Source organism: Cyanistes caeruleus, chromosome 6 (genome assembly GCF_971803275.1).
Source record: "Cyanistes caeruleus chromosome 6, bCyaCae1.hap1.1, whole genome shotgun sequence".
In the NCBI taxonomy this organism is placed as follows: domain Eukaryota; kingdom Metazoa; phylum Chordata; class Aves; order Passeriformes; family Paridae; genus Cyanistes; species Cyanistes caeruleus.
Genome location: NC_141706.1, coordinates 10,487,516 through 10,507,538, shown reverse-complemented (window position 1 = coordinate 10,507,538; position 20,023 = coordinate 10,487,516). Strand labels below are relative to the sequence as shown.

The following is a 20,023-nucleotide window of genomic DNA, read 5'->3' as shown; positions in this document are numbered from 1 at the left end:
TTCTGATTTGTTTTCTTGTGCTTTTTTGTCTCCCCCTCTTCCCCCTCCCCTTCTTCCCCTTTTCATTTGTCTAGGGGAAAAAAATCTCCTCCAGTGTTGTTTCCTGCAAAGACCATTCTTAAGAGCTCGTTGGACAGCGCAGGACTCTTGAAGTGATAGCTAATTGGTGAAAGAAAGGCCCTGATTGTCTTGAGGGAGCTGGAAAGTGCTGCATGTGCTGCTGAAAGGGACTAGGGAGAAGGTGCCTGGTTTCGCTGAGCAGCTGCTGCTGGAGATGTTTGGAGATTACATCAGCATTGGAAAAGAGGGGCCAAAAAAAAAAAAAAATCCAACTTCACAGAGACAGTTTATGGAGGTTTTTTTTCTCCCTTCCAAAGGTCTTCTGACAATACTGTCATTGTCAATATAAGAGTTGTTAATTCTTTATGAATAGCACATGGGGCCTCTTGACTAAATAGTACGTTACATGTCCCAAATCTGTCAGCTGGACTCTTCTCTCACATGCTAGTGAGATCACTTTGATTGGAATGTTAGAGGAATTGCTGGGCAGGCCATACAGAACTGAATACTACATTATATAATTAGATCTCCCAGAGTATTTTTTTCACATTACCTCATTATTCTAGCTTAAATATGGAATCAGTCCTTTTGATGGTTTTACTGGTTGCAATTATATTAATACGATTCATTTTGTGGTCCTGTCTTAGTACTTATATAGATTATAAACTGTCCCAAAGGTTTCCTGACAGAAGAAAAGAGGACTAAAAGACTTCAAAAGCCTCATTCAGATTTGAATTGACAATGGGGAGAGCTGGATAAGGTAAATGGAGCTAGAGCAGCTTTTACCTTGGGATCTGATGAGAGAGAAATGACCTGTTAAGCTGCATGAAGATTCTTCAGAAAGTCTCACTGATAAAGGGGAGGGAATGACAACTGATTGAGTCAAATGACTTCCTTTCCAACTTGGGCATGAATTTGTTGTTGGGAACAGACTTGTGGACTTCTACCAATTAAATGATGTGGACAAGCTGGAAGGAACCCTCTTGCTGGGCAGTCCAAGAGTGCTGAGTGTCCACGTGCCACGCTCTGGGCTGGCAGGAGCAGATTTTTACCTAGCTGGTTGATTTGTTACCACTTTCGTCATGGCTCTTCTCAGCTAGAAACTTTCAGTGTGTTTCATCTGAAACTGCCGAATATTCACATTTCTTAGCAAGCAATGTATCTGAGTACTAGTACAAGGTGGATACCACTGGGATAATCTGTTCCATGGAAGACAGATTTGTGTCTCAGAGATTTTCTGATGGACTCTGGCTGTGCTTCAGTACCCACAACGGGCTCGGGGACAATGCAAGTGAGTTTTAACACCAAAGCCCTTCAAGGGTCCTTCATGTCTAGCCCTAAATAAGCACCCTACTAGGACACTGGAAGATTTGACTGCTTGCCCAAGGACAAAGTGACTTGGGATTTCTTGGTTAACTTACCTGGCAAAAAGAAATAAATTTGTCCGAGTGAACTGTCTCCTTTGAAATAGGTGTTGTATTAAGTCAAACAACCTAAATCTTACTGCAACTCAGTGTAATACCGTCTTTCAAAAACAGAATTTTTCTACAGTAAAGATAGGAAAATTGTATTACCTTGCCTAGAAATGCATGATCCTTAGCTCAGTCACTATTTAAATTTTTTTTTTAAAAGTCCTTTTTTTTTTGTTTGATCATTTTCTATCTCGTGTGAAACTGAAGGTTACCACTTCATATACTTATTTCTTTATCTCTTGGTAGCTCACATGATGATATCAGAGTTCATCTAGGTAAAAGCCTACAGTATTCCCGTACAGTTTCCAGCCCATTCATGACTCACATACTTCTACAGGCTTTTCATTAGTAACTGCTCATTAGCCCTTATAATTTTGTCTTTTAAAGCCTCCTAAAAATCAGACATGAGAGCTGGTATGTGGCTAGGCAGTGGAACAGGGTAAATGTCAGGTCAATTGATTTCAGCCTGTGATTTTATTTATGGTGGATGACCAATCTACAAAACAACCTGGAATGCCTAAAGGTGCATGTCGGGTTTGAAATCCTGCCAGATGACAATAAATTGTATGTAAATGTAACTAACTTCATGTTTCTCTGATTCTTAATTTTAATGATAATTCTGTCCTTTTTGTGTTTCCCCAACACCAGCCACAAAGGGAAAGTGAAGTGTTGTCTACTTGGTGTGCAGACATACTTTTTATAACGAGTAACTGGAAAAATAGCAACAGTGATCTATTTTACTTCTTTCGGTTAATCATTGCTATTCTGAGCTGTTGTGTGTAAAACAAAGCTTGTGGAGAAAATGATAGTGCCTTTAAGAAATAAATCTTCTAATTCTTTATTTCAATCATACTGAAATTGTATATGACAGTGTCACGTTTGTATTAATTGTTTAAAAGTGTGGGTGTAATGAGAAGTGGTACAGGTGAGATTGTGGTTTACTGCATTTAACATTTTGGGATATTGGAACTGACACGGATATGGAATTCTCAGCTATGATTTTTTTGTCCCTGCAGGGCAACATTTCAAGTTTCTCTGTAAATCAGAGTTTGTGGTCCTGCTATGGACCATACCCTATGGACTGGCTCCATTGGTATTTGTGGATCTAAAACATTTGATTTGGACCTTAAATGAGTCATGTGAGTTGCACTCTGATTATAAGAGTGGTCTGGCCAAATATTAATTGGCATAATATTTCTCTGTGTCCTACACTAGTAAAACTGGCTGCAACTCCAAGCAGTTTATTAGAACATCCATGTCTTGAGGCACATTTAATTAATTTAATAATTATAAAATTTTTTACTGAAGAGTTCATTTAGGTCTTGTTGCCTACTACACTCCTTATGTGTTCAAAGCATTTTGAACAGCAACTTGGTTAATTTCTGTGCATTCATATTAGTTGTCATCCCATCCTGCAGGATGTGGGAAGCCATCCTGTTTATCCTGCATTACAAAATCAGGGCTATCACACTTTCAAGAGTGCATAATATAAAGGAGATTGAGATCTTCCTCTTTATTCCCATAGGTCTTTGCCCTCTCTCTTTTCATGGAGATAATAAAAATCTAAGCACTTTAAGTATGGTATGGTGTGAAAGTATCTACTGGTATTTCCTGGTGTGATCCTATGGAGCACTGTGCTGACATTTAGATATTTAAAAGATATCTATACCCTATTGATTTTTTTGCATTTAAGGATGTATTTAAAAATAAACAAGTGCTTAATGTTAGTTTTGAGCTGTGGACAGTGTGAATGAAGATTACAGGGTAGATCCCCCTTTCCAGACATGAAACAAAGGTATATGTAACAAAAGGGAAAAATAAAAATGAAATACTGTGGTATTTAAATCCTTGCTAATGTAAAATTATTTGTATTTTTATATATTGATTAAAATCTACTGTATATAAATGTGTTTGTTATGTTTTTATTAATTTATATCATTAACATGCTAAGCAGTGGCCAAAATTACCATGTAACCTACTGAGAAGAAATCCCACTCTTTGTCTGAAGACATTTGTGAAGAACCTCTTAAGATGGGGATATATATATGTATATATATACATATATATATTTATATTCCTATTTATACATCAAAACCAAAAATAAAACTGTATGATGTATGGATGCAGAGCTGGTCTGTTAGGACTGTGCTAATTTATGATGACCATTTTTGTGGTACGAATGGTACCAATAAAACCAAATTTGCTCCCAAAACAAATAGTCATTTTCAAGTTCTACAACTGATACTTCTTTTGTTCTTTCTTTTTTCTTTTTTCAATCAGATGTCACTGTTGGACACGAAATAAGTCACGCAGATGCAGTTTGAGGTGTGGTGAAAGACAGAGCAAACTTTATTTTTCCTTTCAGTATTTATAAGTTTCTGACCATGACCAGGGATTGGATAGTCAGGTTACCACCTTCCCAACTGCACTGGCCATGAGAGATGTCCATCAAAAGGCATATCTTTAATGGAATGTATAAACACCTATGTTTATAGTTTCTTTCCTGGGAAAGTGGCTAGAACATGTAGAAAAACAATATTGAGGGTCTGATTCTCAGGGTGACAATCAGGGATAAAAAATCTTTAAAATCTCTAAAATCTTTAAAAGCTGTAAAACCTCAATTGATTGAAAATATCCTGTTCGTCTGCAAATCCAGTTCCCATCCCACACTGTGTAATGTGCAAAAAGTTGGTATTTTACAGACTGCATTATGGTATGGAAAAGTAACTACAGACAAGCTCACGGTCATCTGAGCACGTCATTATATTTATTAATTAAAATAATGCTACAATTTCATTTTGTAGTGCTATTATACTGGTACTCACTTAAACACTTCCCGTCAAAGTATGTAAACCTGAGTGCCAAAGACTCCCTTAAACAGATCTGGTGGTGCAGCAGGTGGCCTAATTACTTCAGGTAGGTCCATTACAGCCAAATTTGGGGAGGAGAAGCTAAAGACACGAGCAGGGCTACAACAGACTCTCACAGAGGAAATTTGGATGGCTGGGGGCCAGTCACCAACGGTTTGCCATGAACTGCCACCTCATAAACTGGAGCTGGGGGAAAATCTCGTAACCTGCATTCGTGTTCTGTGTGATGGCCCTAGGGAATGGGGAAGTATTGTGAGGGTCTTCCTATCAGGGTTCATGTAAATGCCAAATAGTTGGATAATTAAATGGCAGAAGTCCTGTCTTGGTTGGTTAGCAGGGACATGGAGTTACTCCAGAAATGTGGTTGGGTTATGCTTGATTATCACCAAAGTGGGTGACCTGATAAGAATGTCCCTTTCACTGCAGGCAGGGCTTGTAACAGCATCTCCTGCTATGGCTGCCAGGCACTTCCAGCCCTAAATGCCTATTTTCAGCTGTTCACAACTTCGTCAAAGTAGCTTTTCAAACTAAATTTTTCCATGTCTCATTTGGTGTCTGTCTCCCTCTGAATTCTCTTCAGAAGGTTTCAGCCAGAACAGTTTAATGTCTTCCAAGAACAAGACTAGAGAAAAATACATTGTTTTTCCCATGCTACAAAAATATTGGAAATACTTTTTTTCTGAAAAGGTGTAGTTGTCCCACTCTGGGAGTTAGTTTTTACTCAGCATGTCAGGGATATGTAGCTCTTGTTCACATCAAGAAAATTATGTAGCTATCTACCACAGATTCAAGGGGTACAAGGGGTATATATCAGATATAACATGGGGAAATGAGGATAATAAAACTGGCAGGGAAAAAAAGAAATTACAGTGAGGTTTTAGCTAAAGAGGAAAAGTGAACCATGCATAGTTAATGAAAGGCAAGCTGGACTGCACATGTAGGAGAATTTGCTCCAGGAGTGAGTGAGAATGGAGACACACTAGATGAAATAAGGATAGTTTGGGCTATCAGCAGACAGGACAAAAGTGGAGTTATGATATATGGAGTTATATGACGTGCAACATTCTATGGTTCTATGGCTTGGGAGGCTAAGACTTATTTAGCAAAGTGCTTTGAGCTTGGAATAAGGAAGTCCAGGGATCTGTCAAAGGGATAAGAACTGCATAAAACATTTGCTGGATCACTATCCATTTAGAATATTGATATAAATCCTAGAACTGAAGTATCATATTTTTTTTGCTGTCAGCAAATTTCTGGTTTTGCTGGTGAAGCACTGTATGCTGAGAATCTACAGGGCTGTATTAACAGGATGCAACAAAGTTGAGCACTGACATTAAGAAAGTAATAGAATTAAGGACTTATATGCAATTTTTGCTGTGTCCCCTGAGTAGCATGACAGCTTCTTTTGCTCATTTGTTGCAAAAGGATGAAATGTTCTGGGACTGAAACTTGTAGGATCAATGCTTTGAATATCCCAGAAACAGAGTGATAGACTATGAAATACAGAGCTCTAGGAAGACTTAAGTTTTGAGTGCACTGCCAAGGAAATTAATTCTGTCTTTGTCTGTTATTGAGTTCTAAGTGAAAACACTTAGAGATATTTATCCTTTGCTTTGTGGCTGTTTACCTGAAGATCCTGAGTCTAATATGCTTATTTGCTGTTGCTATTTGCCTTTGCCAATCACCATAAACTGCAGATTGTCAGTTTAACAAATAAAGTAGTACCAGTTTAACGAACTAACCAGTACACTGAGAAATCAAATTCTGAGAATCTGAAATAAAATGTGTAAATAAGCAGATTCAAAATGAGGAATTCTTCTAGATTTTTTTTTAATTGCAAAATGAGATAATGTGGATATGGCAAAAGTGTTAATCAACATCTGCAAAACACACATTATGGAGGAAAATCAGGAGGAAATTAATTATTCCTGCAAAGGGAACAAAGTGCTAATAATGAAGAAAACAAGCAAACTTATGAAGCAGCCACTGTCCATCCTGTCCAGTGAATGTGGCAGGAATATCTTGGAAAAAAATCTCCTGGATAAATGAGTATAACAAAATGGAGGGAAAGTACCTTTACGTCCCTGTATGTATGAGAAGAAATCAATAGTTCCTTCTCTCTGAGGTGCGCATGAGTGCCCAGATATGTGTAATCCAAATTAGTTTCCAGACCCTTTTCACAGCTGGCTATCTCACAAAAGTGGAGCTTCCAGCTCTGAGATGTGAGTGCTCCTGGTACATGAAGAGATAAAATAAAAAAAATAATAATAAAAAAAATTAGAATGGAAACATCCACACCATTTAGGTATGTGTGGGCGACTTTCAATTTTACTTGTTGACCTTAGATCCCCAGACTGCATATAGTGGCACTTGTCTAATTTATTTTTTTTTAAAGACCCAAGTGGGTTTGAAACCAGGGTCCTGTATTTAAAGGAGCTCTTGAACCTAGGTCTATAGTGCATGAGTTTAGACCCATTTCCTGACTGCCTCCCTTTGAGAATTGGTAGCCTTAAAACTCTTTATCCAAGTTTCTAACTGATACTTATGAGGTGGAGAATCTCTGTTTTGTTCTTTCAATAATATTTTTTTCTTTGCCACTAGGTTTTTAAAAATCTCCATATAATTAGTGCTCTTTTTTGGGAATTATTACCAATCATAAAATCTAGAAATAGTTGTTTCTCCTCCCTAGTCACTGTATGAAGACAAATTCATGGAAGAAGGATTCATCAAGGGCTATTAAGAACAGGAAATCCTTGTGCTCTAGAATGCTGAGAGATTAAAAGGGTATTAAAGAAGCATCACTAAATGCTTGTCCTATTCTTAGTCTCTTTGAAGACATCCCCTGTCATTAGGATGGGAAAGGGTACAGAGTTAGCTGATTCTGCAGTGTTCTTCTCTGCTGGTCCAGGACACAGTATTCCTCTTTGCATTTTAAAAACAAGAATCTGTCCATTATGGTACTTAGAATAGATCACTGGGACAAATGTTTTCAGAGGGTTGGAAGAACTGACTTCAACTGGCTGTGTCCTGGACAAACCAGTGTTGTGCTGAAAGGATGGAGAGGAGGATGGCAGGAAGAACTGGGAGCTGCCTGCAGATACATTAACACTTTCTGGGCTGATTCCAGAGCAGGCACTTCCAGGAGCATCCCTGGTGCTAAGATATCTGGTTTTGTGTCTCACTTCCTTGTCTCTTTCCTTAGACGTGCTTTCCTTGGCAGGCACCTCAGACCTAACACAGCGACGTCCAGATTTTCAGTCCTTGCAAAATGTCTCCCACCACGCCTATGTTTAAAAGGGCACAGGATCCAGCCAGCTAATTTGTTCCTAGGCAGTTAAACTACTTTACATGAGCTCCAGACCCCGGAGTAAGTTTAACATGCTATTTAAAGAATATGTGAGCCGTGCTGTGTATGGGGATTGTTACAAATGAAATCAGCCAAATTTTATCAAATAAGGATTTTACTGAAAAATTTGCAAAATCGAATTTCGGAACAGCCACGATCAAAGTTAGTGTCGAGTCTGGGATCGGTGCTGGGTGAACTCTGAACCAGCTTCTGTCGCACTGGTTCCCCCAAGTTCCCCAACTGTCTTTCAGAGACCCGAGTTTTATTCAGTTTTTTTTGACCTGAGGCTATGCAGGTTAAGTTTTTTGTTCTTCTGGTGTTGTTACATGCTCATATTTCTGCTGCTGGTCTGTTGATGAGTTTTCCAAGAAGGGAAGAGAGTTTGAGTAGATTTTTGGGAATTGGACATTGGGAAGTATGGTCCTGAGGATTTTGACCAGATCAGTATCAGGCATTAATCACTGGGTCGTCAGTGGGCTTGTTTTGCTTGGGTGGACCCATCTTTTCTCAGTGCTATCATTGTTTTTTTGCAAATTACTCCTCTTCCTGGGTTCCCATCAGCCACTTTTGCAATCTCAAGTTGTTTGTGTTTCATACATGAAAAAAAATGCTTTATACCTCATTTTATACCAACATATATTACAATCCCTCCCCTTCTATATCACCATTATAATTTGTGATTTTGTTGTACCATTTTGTTAAGTTTTTTAAGGTGTATTAAGTTAGAATCTTTACTGATTATTTCTTTATTTCTTAATTTTACTCTCTTCAGAACAGTGTCATATTTTATTATAACAAAAGACTATTATTTTACATCTAGCTATTTTTCATTCTCATTTTTTTCTTTCTGGCTTCTGACTCCTGTCTTTTTAGTTCTATCACTACTTGTTGCACCTTTTTCTGAGTTTACTCCTTCGTTATTTCTTGAAAAACAAAAAGTTTCTTCAAACTTTAAGTATACCCTTTTGTTATCATCATTTAGAAGGTTTAGTATTATGGTTTCATTGTTAAAAGAAAATTTGTTAAATTTTAAATTCTTCTTAATAGGTTTTTTCATTCATTATGCACATTTCTAATTGATTTTTATCATAACATAACTTGTTAACTTGAAAGTATGATACAAAGGTGGATTCTTTTTTATCTTTAATCAATACAGCATGGTTACACGGGTTACAAACAGGGGTCTTTGGTGTCTGTTTAGCATCTTGTTTTTGTACCACATGGATTGAAGTCTCTTTTTTCTTTGATGGAAAGCTTGACTGTTTGCTCTTAGGCTTCACAGTGGGATTATAGTATATTGTTTCCCTTTCTAATTTACGTATCTAAAATCTAGTGCCATTGTAGGCACAGTACCCACTCTTTTTTTGTTATCTGGGCAATTATATTGGGCTTGGTATGCTATCTTTTCAAACTCACTTTGTCCCTTCAGGACAGTCTTGAGGCACAGCTCAAACATTGGGCTCTGTTTTTCAGAGCTGGGCAGCTGCTCTGAATGCAGACCACTTGTCTGGCACACGGGTAGGCTCAGGATCATCAGGATTCCCCACAGGTGTAGTCCTCTGCCTCTGCCTGCGCCCACCAGGTTGCAACTGGCAGCGAGGTAAATCCTCTTCTTGGCAGCGAGGGTATTCTTCAGGGGTTCCATGATTAGGCTGAGCTGCATACCACCTTTTAAAGGCACTCTACTTGGATAACTTTTCAATGTTTGTATTACAGGGTACATTACTCACCCTTTGGCACTTGATTGCTAGGACTTGTGCTCGTGAGTTTAATTTTCCCCCTTATCCTTTTTAATTTAAAAGGTAGACTCTGGAGAATCTAGCTCCAGTAAGCTTAGGTTTTAGTGAGTACTACGACACAGCTAGTCAGGCTTTTTTCTTCTTCTAGGCACTTTGTACACAAGCTTTTGTATCTATACCCTCTCTTACACTGCACTTGTTTGTGACAGTAACCACACTCAAAATGTATACATGGATAACAAGGGCATTCAGGTTTTAAACAACTTACCGTGATTCCCTCCAACATTAGTGTCGCTGAAGCTTTAAGTCTCCTAGGGAGGAAGTTATTTTCCACTTAGGCTCCTCCTGCTGTTCAACTTTCTTCATTCGTGTCGCATGAGTCCAAAGTTTTTCTGCTGTTTGAATGGCAGTGCTGGTAGTCAGATGAAAGAGAAACAGGCCTTACCAGTGAGGAGCTAGCAGGACCTCCTTCCAGGTCTTGACTAGCACACTGTCTCCGGGCTGAATGTGGTGTATAGAAAATCCCAGGGGGGTGCTTTGGGTTATCAGTCCGTGTTTTCACAGTTCCTGTAGATTTTTGTTAATAGTTATTAAATAGGTTTGCAATTGTCTATTCTCTATTTTAAGATGATCTACTGGCATCCTGTGCTTGTAAGGCATCCCATATAACATTTTGAATGGAGACAATCCCACCTCTGAGTGTGGCTGTGTCCTAATATTTAGGAGAGCCATGGGAAGACACTTGACCCAGGACATTTTTGTTTCTAGTACTAACTTCGATAATTGATTTTTTAAAGTTTCTTTCTATCCTTCCTGAACTCTGGGGGTGCCAAGGGGTATGATATTCCCACCGAATCCCTAAAGCTTCTGCCAATTGTTTTATAAACCTGGAGGTGAATGTGTCCCTTGGTCGGAATCAAAGTAGTCTATTATTCCGTACCTGGGCACAATTTCTTCCAGGATTATCTTTGATACTACCTGTGCTGTAGCCCATGGGCTGGGAAAAGCCTCCACCCACCAGGTCAGTTGATCTACTATCACTAGTAAGTATTTATATCTCCCTACCTTTGGTAATTCTCTAAAGTCAACCTGTATCCTTTCACATGGGCAGTAAGCCACAGGTTGACCTCCCAGGGGCATTTGTCATGCCCGAGTCTGGTTTACTTTTCTACGTATCATACACCTGAGTACTTCTTGTTTGGCTATCTCATATATTCCTTTACACCCAAAGAACTTCAAAATTGCTCCGATAGTGCTTGTGCCCCCCAGTGAGTCTGTTGATGTAACCTTCTTAAAATTTGTCTTGTATATTCTTTAGATACCAACTCCCTGCCATCTGGCAGTTTCCATTTCCCATCTTCTAATTTTCCTCCTATTCTCTCAAAATCTTCAAGATGTCCCCTGGCCTTCCAGAATTCATGGAGAGCTCCTGAGCTAGCTCTTTGCCTCTTTGGATTGTGGCTGTTTATCTAAATTTAGTTCTTTTTTGATTGGCTCTCCAGATCTCCCAATTCCAACAGGCCGCTAAATTCAGTGGGGGCACCCCCCAGTCAGAGGAATGGAAGACCAGGAATCCCAATTCAAATCACGCCGGGGGCACCAGATTGTTATAAATGAAATCAGCCAAATTTTATCAAATAAGGATTTTACTGAAAAATTTGCAAAATCGAATTTCGGAACAGCCACGATCAAAGTTAGTGTCGAGTCTGGGATCGGTGCTGGGTGAACTCTGAACCAGCTTCTGTCGCACTGGTTCCCCCAAGTTCCCCAACTGTCTTTCAGAGACCCAAGTTTTATTCAGTTTTTTTTGACCTGAGGCTATGCAGGTTAAGTTTTTTGTTCTTCTGGTGTTGTTACATGCTCATAATTCTGCTGCTGGTCTGTTGATGAGTTTTCCAAGAAGGGAAGAGAGTTTGAGTAGATTTTTGGGAATTGGACATTGGGAAGTATGGTCCTGAGGATTTTGACCAGATCAGTATCAGGCATTAATCACTGGGTCGTCAGTGGGCTTGTTTTGCTTGGGTGGACCCATCTTTTCTCAGTGCTATCATTGTTTTTTTGCAAATTACTCCTCTTCCTGGGTTCCCATCAGCAACTTTTGCAATCTCAAGTTGTTTGTGTTTTATACATGAAAAAAATGCTTTATACCTGATTTTATACATTTACAATAAAATGCAAATTATACCAACATATATTACAGGATGGATATCTGTATGGATGTATCTGCCTTAGAGAGATAATCTAATTGGAGGTCATCCTTTGTGTAACCCTGTTAACATTTTGGACTATTCTGGGAAACCCTGTGGCCCAAGCATTATGGAATGTAGTTAGGAAAAACAGTGTTTTCTCAAATATTTCTGATGTGGAATATTTATTTTGTAGCCAGAGAAACTTGTTACCAAGCAACTGACCATAAGTAGGATCCACTGCCAACTTGAAAAAAAAGTAAAAAACCTACTTACCTCTCCTCAGGCTGCGTGTGAGAATTTACAATGCAAGGAGGAGAAATTTATTACGAAATATCCATCTGACAGGATTCATCATTAGTGGTCTCAGATCAGTCAGGTCTTTTCCCTTCACCTGCCCCTATAATAGATAGAATTGCCCTCGTGTATTTGATAGAAGAAGCCGCTAGTGAAGGTATCGGTGCAGGAAAACTGGTCACTTTGAAATCCATCCCATTTGAAGACTGTTTTTTATAAAGCCCTGGTTAATGGGGTTTGATTTTTCATTCTTTGCTAGTCCAAAACCAGGCAAGGACACAACCTGGAATTCTGCTCAGATTATTTTATGTATATATATATATATATATATTTGCTTGAGCAGGCTTCCAGAGGCTTGGGTATTATTTGTTTTTAGAGTTCAAGCACACAAGATTCTTTTTAGAGGAGCTAAAGATGCTCAGCTTGCATACAGTGGATGAAGCTCAAAATGGGACATAAATTGCTTTGAAGGAAATGGAGCAATGTGGTGGAAAGTGTTCCACACAAGGAAATAATTCCCTACTGCACAAATCTGTTGAATGGGGAATGTCTGATGGGGGAGTTGGTAAGCAAAGCTGCCCCTTTCAGTGGATGCATCTGGAGAAAAAAGTAATTCTGAATTAATTATGATGTCATGGAGATTCATTCTCTGCAGTAGAAATGGTTGTGATCAATGCTTCCACCTCTGCTTCTGGACTGAGGTCTTTAGCAGCCATGCTAATGGGGGGAAACGTTTGTTAACTACTCTTTTGAAATATAAATGGCCTGTTTGTCCACAAGTGGGCACTACAGAAAATACCACCTATCTGATAAAGATGAAAAGGGGAATATTAATGTTGCTTGATACAAGAATCAGTCTTATGGAGAAGCAAGTCACAAAACTCTAAAAAGAGGTGTGAATTTGGAGGGTTTTGGAGCAGTCTCGGTGATGTTTCAGAACTTTTCACAGGATATCTGAACACTTTTTCTCAAAGTATGGATCTTTGCGGGTTTCCCAGAGACATTCAAGAAGCCCCTGTTTATCTGTTTATCCAATGTATCTTGGTTTATCTGTTCTTTGTTGTGTGGACAGTGCACTTCCATGCTTCACTGCCTACTCTGGAAATGCTGCTTGGGTTTCTCCTAGGAGAGGTCAGATGTCAAATTCTTTCTCTTTCTGAGCACAATAGAAGCTTGCTTGTGAGGCTGCTGCTCAGCCTCCCAAAGCTTCCTCTCCAACCTTGGCTCTTCTTTCGATTTTGTCCACTTCCTTCAGAATAATGCCTGTCAGTTGACCTCATTTGGCAGTCAAGGCCCCACATGGTGGCATCACCTGTTCTGCAGCTTGATCTTCAACTGCTGGTGGAGATTGTGTGCACACATGGTGGCTTAGTCAGCTTCAGTGACCACAGATGATTTTAAAATTGTGTTGCATCAGGCATTTTTATGACTCCTGGGCATTAATTGGAAAGTTCAAGTGTTAGCTTACTTAAAAAAAAAAACCACAAACAAACCCCAAACCAAAACGATTTCAAATCTATTTCAATCATGCAAGAATGATTATTCTTCAGTAAGACTGGAAAAGATTTACTGGAAATAAAGATAAAGATGTGTACCACATTTCTGGTGTGCATGGGGGAGCTAGTCTCCCTCAAATGCTACTCATGATGTTTTTCTCTAGCTAAGACTATGTGTAACTTCTGTGCTCATTAGTTTGAGATTTTTATTAACATAGTAATATTTTGGAAAAAAATTTGAGGTTTCAGGCTAGATTCCAAAAATGTAGTTATTCAAGGTATTGTTCTCTACCTTAAAACCAGATAAATTTACTTTTGGTGCAAAATAGTGCATGATTATTAGTGATGAATTCAGTTTTTGTCATCTACATGTTAGAGTAATATTATTAACAAGAAAATAAGCTCTACAGAAGCTATACAGAATTATACAGTGAAGTGTATAACCTTTTTGATATGTGAGAAATGGATGTGTTCTGAGCAATCTGTGTCTTTATCAATGTCTCTAGATCAAGACTGTAAAAGACATGTTTGGAAAGTAAATTTTTTTTTTCTTAAATATTAACATCTTTTCAGCAGAACTGGGGTGGTGGTTCTTTCCAAGTTCTCCCTCAGCCATTACCTAGGAATTTTACCTCCTGAAATTCCTCACTGTCTAGGATCAATGTGTGTGGAAAGGAAGAAACCATTTCTAGATGTATTTATTTCCTTATCTTCAGATCACCCTGATTTCATTTATAGGAGAGCTGGAAATCCTGAGAGTTCTTACACCACTCATAGCTCACTGCATACAACAGGTGAGCAAAATTACTAAAAAATGTCATCTCCTCAGTTGTCAGTTACTTCCCAATATTTACTTCCACCAGTGGAAATCATAGGGGTTTTTTTTTGTTCGTTGTTTTTGTTTTGTTTTGTAGTACAGGGGATATAATTTCCTAGATTAAATCAAGTGTTGATATGTCTGTGGTTTGTACATGTATCAGAATTTCAGCGTAGCCATTTAGCTCCTTGTCCTCAATAGAGTGGATGTCACATTGCATTTGGTACCTATTAATTAACAAACCTGTTTTCTCCTTTTGCATAGAATTTAAAGTTAAGTGAATGCTAAAGAACACAAAATCAAATTTTTTTCATGGCACAGCATTTCCTGCTGTTCAGCATTTCCAGTTTATTTCCTGCAAACATTTTTTTTTAAAATCACCAAGAGTGGCAGAAATCTTCAAAATAATCTGCTGATTTTGCCTGTCTAAAGATCCAGCCTGGAAATACTGTTCTGTCATTTCGTTGGCATCACAGAGTAGTGTGAGGAGGGAGCAGAGGCAATAGGATCTGGTTTTGCTATCCAGTCATAAACAAGGATAATAGCTGATGAAAGTATGACCCTGTCCAGTACTTTGCCAGAATCCATGGTCAGAAACATGGTTGCACGTTTGTTTTATTTTAACAGATAGGACAGGTTTTTTTAAGATTGGGAGCTACACATTCCCTCTTTTGATCCCAACATCTACTTCAAACAGTGCCAGCTGAGGCTTTCTCAGCTCTAACATGGGCACAGCGGCTGAGGTCCATTATGCATTATTTTGTTTGAAGACCCCGTGTACTTTGTACTCTCACTATGTGCAGTGGCTGCACAGAAGGTCTTTATTACTCATCCTGTCCAGGACTCCTGGATGTGCCATCAGAGGTTTTGCTCTGGATTTGCACCACGAAAGTCACTCTGTGAGTGAAGCAATCCTCTGCTGCCCCTCTGTTCCTGTGCTCCATAGGCTGCAAAGCCATAAGCGTGGTCAAAATATTCCAACAATGCCTGAAACCTGTGCCAGCTCTGAGCCCCTGACAGCTGATGGGAAGTAGAGCAGCTCCAAAGATGCTCTGCTTTCCCCTGGGGTTTGACCTGGAGGAGCCTGGTAGTGTGTACCTGCCCTGGCTCCACTCTGGGATGTTTTTGTGCGGTTTGAATGCTGCTGAGAGCCTGGCTCAGTGAGTGTGTGCTGCCTGTGGCAAGGCTCATGTTTCTGAGTGCTGAATGCACACTGCCTGTGACTGGGGCTGCAGTGGATATATGTATAGCAGGTAAACAGAAAAAAAGAAAGTGAGTCAATTAGCAGAAATATCTTTTCATGCTTCTCATGATTTGCAGTTAAATTTTATTTATTTACAATAAAATGGATTGATGTACCTAATGCAAAACTAATATGAAATCATGTTTCTGCTGAAATGCTGCTTCTGCTTTTTCCAGGATCAGGAAGTTCTGAAATATTTTTTATTTTTCACAAAATAGTGTTTGAGGATGGTGCTAGGTCATTGCCAGATACTTTTAGTTACTTTTTTTTGTCCATTTTTTAACTTTTTCTGTCTGCCTTGAAAAAATGGCCTGTGCAGCCTTTGGTCACCTGTGGAATATTCAGAGCACAGTGTAATATTCTGAGGCTCTACTTTCCCAAGGTTTCCTGAAGGAGTCTCTGTTTATCATTCAGCCTGCAGTGCCTGTATTGGGTTACATTCCAGGAATGTGGAAAGCCATATGGGAAAATCTGTCAGGCTGTGAAAAAGTCTCAGGCTTTGAAATTTTATGGAGCATGCTTGCTAATGCACATTCCATATTTCAGGGTGTCTGGCTCCCCTTGCTCGGGGTAGGGATGTGATATGGAATATATGGGCATGTTTTGTTACAAGCACTACTGCACTGATAAACAAGGCCATGGAGCTGGGGAAGTACTAGAGAGGAAATCCCATGAAGGAATAAGATACAGTGACACCTACTAGTGTCACTAGTCAGTCCCCATTTACAAAACACGATCTCTAATATGGCAAGGAACACTGGTGTAACTCTTTTTCCACTACAGCATTCCAGTAAAATCCCAATTCAGGAGTCGGGTCCACATTTTTCTTATAAACAAATATTTGAAAGACTTATCTACAGCTTAGAACTTTAGCTGCTGTAAATCAAATCTGTGCTCATAAGAGGGTTTGCTTTCAGATATTTCAGCAGGACCTAAATTTGCAAATTACCAAGTTCAGTAAATGGGACTTAGATCAAATGCCTTGAGTTGTGCATGTGTCAAGTACAATGTATATTTTGTGTGCTTTGTAAAATAAAATAAAAAGAGAATTCTTTACCCTTTGTACACAGAGGTTCAAGAGTCTGAAACTGTGGATTGTACTGAGGAGACTTTTCCCCTTGATTTTTAACTTCAAAATGCCTTGTAAGGTTACCTGTGAACTCTGGAATGATAACTTAAAAATAAGATAAACAAACCAAAATATTGGGAAATTGAAGGAGCTTCCAAATTAAAAAGCTGCAATGAAAAACATTAAAACTCTTTATTATTTTTCCCTCTCTGCTGAATGTATTCACCAAGTGAATCAGCTTTCCTGACTACCTCTTAAAAAGTTAGAATTGCTTAAGAGCAAATTTGTTGGTGCGTGGTTGACAGAATTTTCTCTGTGCATGGGCTTAGAGAAAGTGAGGCACAAATTCCGAAACAGCAGGAGTTTGGCTACATGGCTACGTCTGATACTAGTTCTATTAAAGAAGAGTCCAGGTTTGGAGGTGCAACATGGAGTCAAAGCCAGTCCCCCAGGTGGTGTATCCAAGATCATTTGAGTATTTTATATGCCAAAACAAAGATGGTAAATCTGGCATAAAAGGCAGAAGACACCCCATTCACATCCAGCCAGTCCTGTAGGTTCAGGGAGAGACTCTATGCAATAAATACTTCTCTATACATGCACCAAAAAAACAAAAAAAAGAAAAATCAGTTTGTCTGATGGATGGAATTCTGTGTCCTGGTTTATGCAAATCAGACCACAGTGTTGTAATTTGACTGTAAAATGACTTGATACATTTTTTGAATAACTCTGTCTTCTTTGTCTAGTAGCTCTCTATTTCAAATGACAGTAATTGTTTAGAAACTATGGCGGTTTTACTCACCAGAAAAAAAAAAAAAATAAAGAGAAATGCTGGTCTGGAGCAGCCACTGCTTGTTTGGGAAGATCATCCTTAAGGAGACATGGCCTGGGTTAAACTTGAGAGTTATGAGTCTGTGATGCACCTGGATAATAGTTGGCCAGACTGAATCCCTACCCACACCTAAGCTTGGATTCATGGATTCAGTAAGGGAGATGGATTATGGACATCTTCCCCAAACATTTGCGTTGTTTTTTCAGGCTTTTGTCCAGACCTTAGCAATATTCAGACCTCATGCTTTTTTGTTTCAAATATGAAGAAAATGCATTGTGAAACGGATCTATTTCCAAATAATATTGTCACCAGGCAATTAAAATATCACGTGCTATAAACATCTCTAAGACGTTATGTATGGGAAAGTTGCCAGTTTCACAAGTCACATTGCTTTCAAAAGTACAATGAACGTACAGTTCTCTGAACAGTCTGGAAAGAAAAGTCATTTTCCAGCTCTTAAAATCTTTTTTTAGCTTTTTGCAGTGCTCTGAAGTCAAATTATGATGATTTTAAAGACAGAACAGTCAAGTGCCAATGATTTGTCAGTGCTGGCACACTTAAATTCATAACATGGTTGGGCCCATGTTTAATATCTTAATTGTGCATATGAAAGTCCTTTAAAGTGAAGCTGGCTAGAAAATGCATGCTTCTTATATTAAAAAAGAAAACGAATTCACTTTTTTATATTAGAAAAAAACCCTACAAGTAACTTACACCTTTTTATTTCAGTGTTGCTGTTTCTGGCTAAGAAATATGACTGTTTAGACTAGGAATTTAAAGAGGAGTCTGTAATGGTTGAGTCTTCTGCCATGATTAGGCACTACACTATTTTCCTGGACTTTGAAAATTACATTTCTCGTGGCTTGATCAAATTGACTTCAATTTATAAAAAGTGAAAAAGCATGTCTTGAAATTATTGGTTAGCTTTAATACAAAATGCTGTAAACCTGAAGGCTTAAAAATATAATTGGAGTTCTGAATGTGATGTTGCTGGAATCGAGTTCACTAAGTGAACGATCACAAGTTAATTAATTGTAATCTTCATGTAGTCAGGAAGATCTTCAGTGCAATGTACTAAAAGAAAAAAAAATAGTAATAAAACTCCACAGCCTGTAATTCCTATCTGAAAATAATGAAAAACAATGTAACAGCCTTAATGAACAGTCCCAAAGTAATAAAATTTGCTTTAGTCTATTGTTAGTCTTTAGGAACAAGAATTCCAATGGGAATACCCCACATGAGTGGAAATTGGAAAAACTTGAAATGGAAAAAAACCTGGAAAAAGTGGAATTGGAAAAATTTACCTACAACAATTAAGAAGGCTGTCCTGAGTAACAGAATTACTTAGGAAGTCCAGCAGGCTGTGGGTGCTGTAGGCTGGTGCTCTATAGACACACACTGGATTATGCACTTATGTTCAGCGGGCTACAAGGAGTCTGTCTCAGCCCAGGAAAGGGAAATAGTTTCTTTCTTCTTCTGTACTGATGTATGGAGTGGAGTGGAGCAGACATTGAGGCTGAGTTTGCAATCTTGACTCAACTTCAGCCAGAAACTCGTCTGATGGGACTGTTTTGGGGCAGTACATGAAACAGGAAGTTGCCTTGGGAGAGGCAGGGGGACAATGAAAAGATCCAGCATCCCTTTTCCCAGCCCTTGTTCCACACAGACATGCAGCAAAACTGACTTTCAAGGTGAATTTTGAATGTTTTCTCCGTAAAATGTTGGTATGTAAAATGAGAGTATTTTCAGACACAGGAAAGACAGCTTCAAAGTTTTTGAAGAGGAGATGCTTTCTGAAGAGATGCCTTTTTGAATACAAAGTCTTTGTCTCCTTGATCTTACCTATCTTCTCATTTTACTCTGTTTTGGCAGTGAGAAAGGACCCTCACAGTGAGGGTGTGCTATTTAATTTAATTAAATTTAATCAAATTAAATTAAATTAAATAATTTAATTTAATTTAATCTAATTTAATTTAATTTAATTTAATGCTGTTGCTCCTGGTACTACTTTGCACTTCAGGAATGATGTCAGGAGAAATGGATAAAACTGAGAATCACGTAAGTATGGATGCATGCTGGAGCATCCTGGTCTGCAATATTTTTGGAAAATTCTCTCTCAAATCTTTGTTGGAAATTTTATGTGGAAAAAACCCAAAGCAGTTATTTCTTCTTTTCTGACGCTTAGTAATGTGTTATATAAATATGACTAAACCAACGAGCATGCGATTTCACTGCAAGTGCTGAGGGAGTAATAGATGGGTATTAGCAAAAGAACAGGAGGAATGAATAGGGATATGCACTGAGAGTTTATTCTCTTTGAAAGATGATCTCTTCCTGAGTTACTGAATAGCTAATGGCTGATACAAATAGTTGCAGATAGGATAGATTGCCTCAAGATTGATGGCTGACTGCTGTTGATCTAGGTTTTTAATCCAGGCTTCTCCTGGAATGCAAAGTTCCTAGTTCAATATCAATTATACAAGGACATCAAGAAGAAAAAGACAGTCACGGTATTTATCTGCTTCTCAAACTACCCAAGATGTGAAACTGGTTTTGCTTGCAGTGACATGCCTGATAATGCAATGTAATACTTTCT

At 38.6% G+C, this 20,023-nt stretch overlaps 1 protein-coding gene across 1 annotated transcript; it reads left to right on the top strand.

Moving 5' to 3' along the window:
- Positions 1–567: 567 nt before the first annotated feature.
- On the top strand, positions 568–865 carry SMIM38 (small integral membrane protein 38). Its single transcript, XM_086892977.1, has one exon. The coding sequence runs from the start codon at positions 634–636 to the stop codon at positions 763–765; it is 132 nt and encodes a 43-aa protein (XP_086749103.1). The 5' UTR covers positions 568–633; the 3' UTR covers positions 766–865.
- Positions 866–20,023: the final 19,158 nt, after the last annotated feature.

What these genes read in the sequence shown, in the direction of transcription:
- SMIM38 (XM_086892977.1), top strand. Translation starts at nt 634, where the DNA reads ATGGAATCAGTCCTTTTGATGGTTTTACTGGTTGCAATTATATTAATA.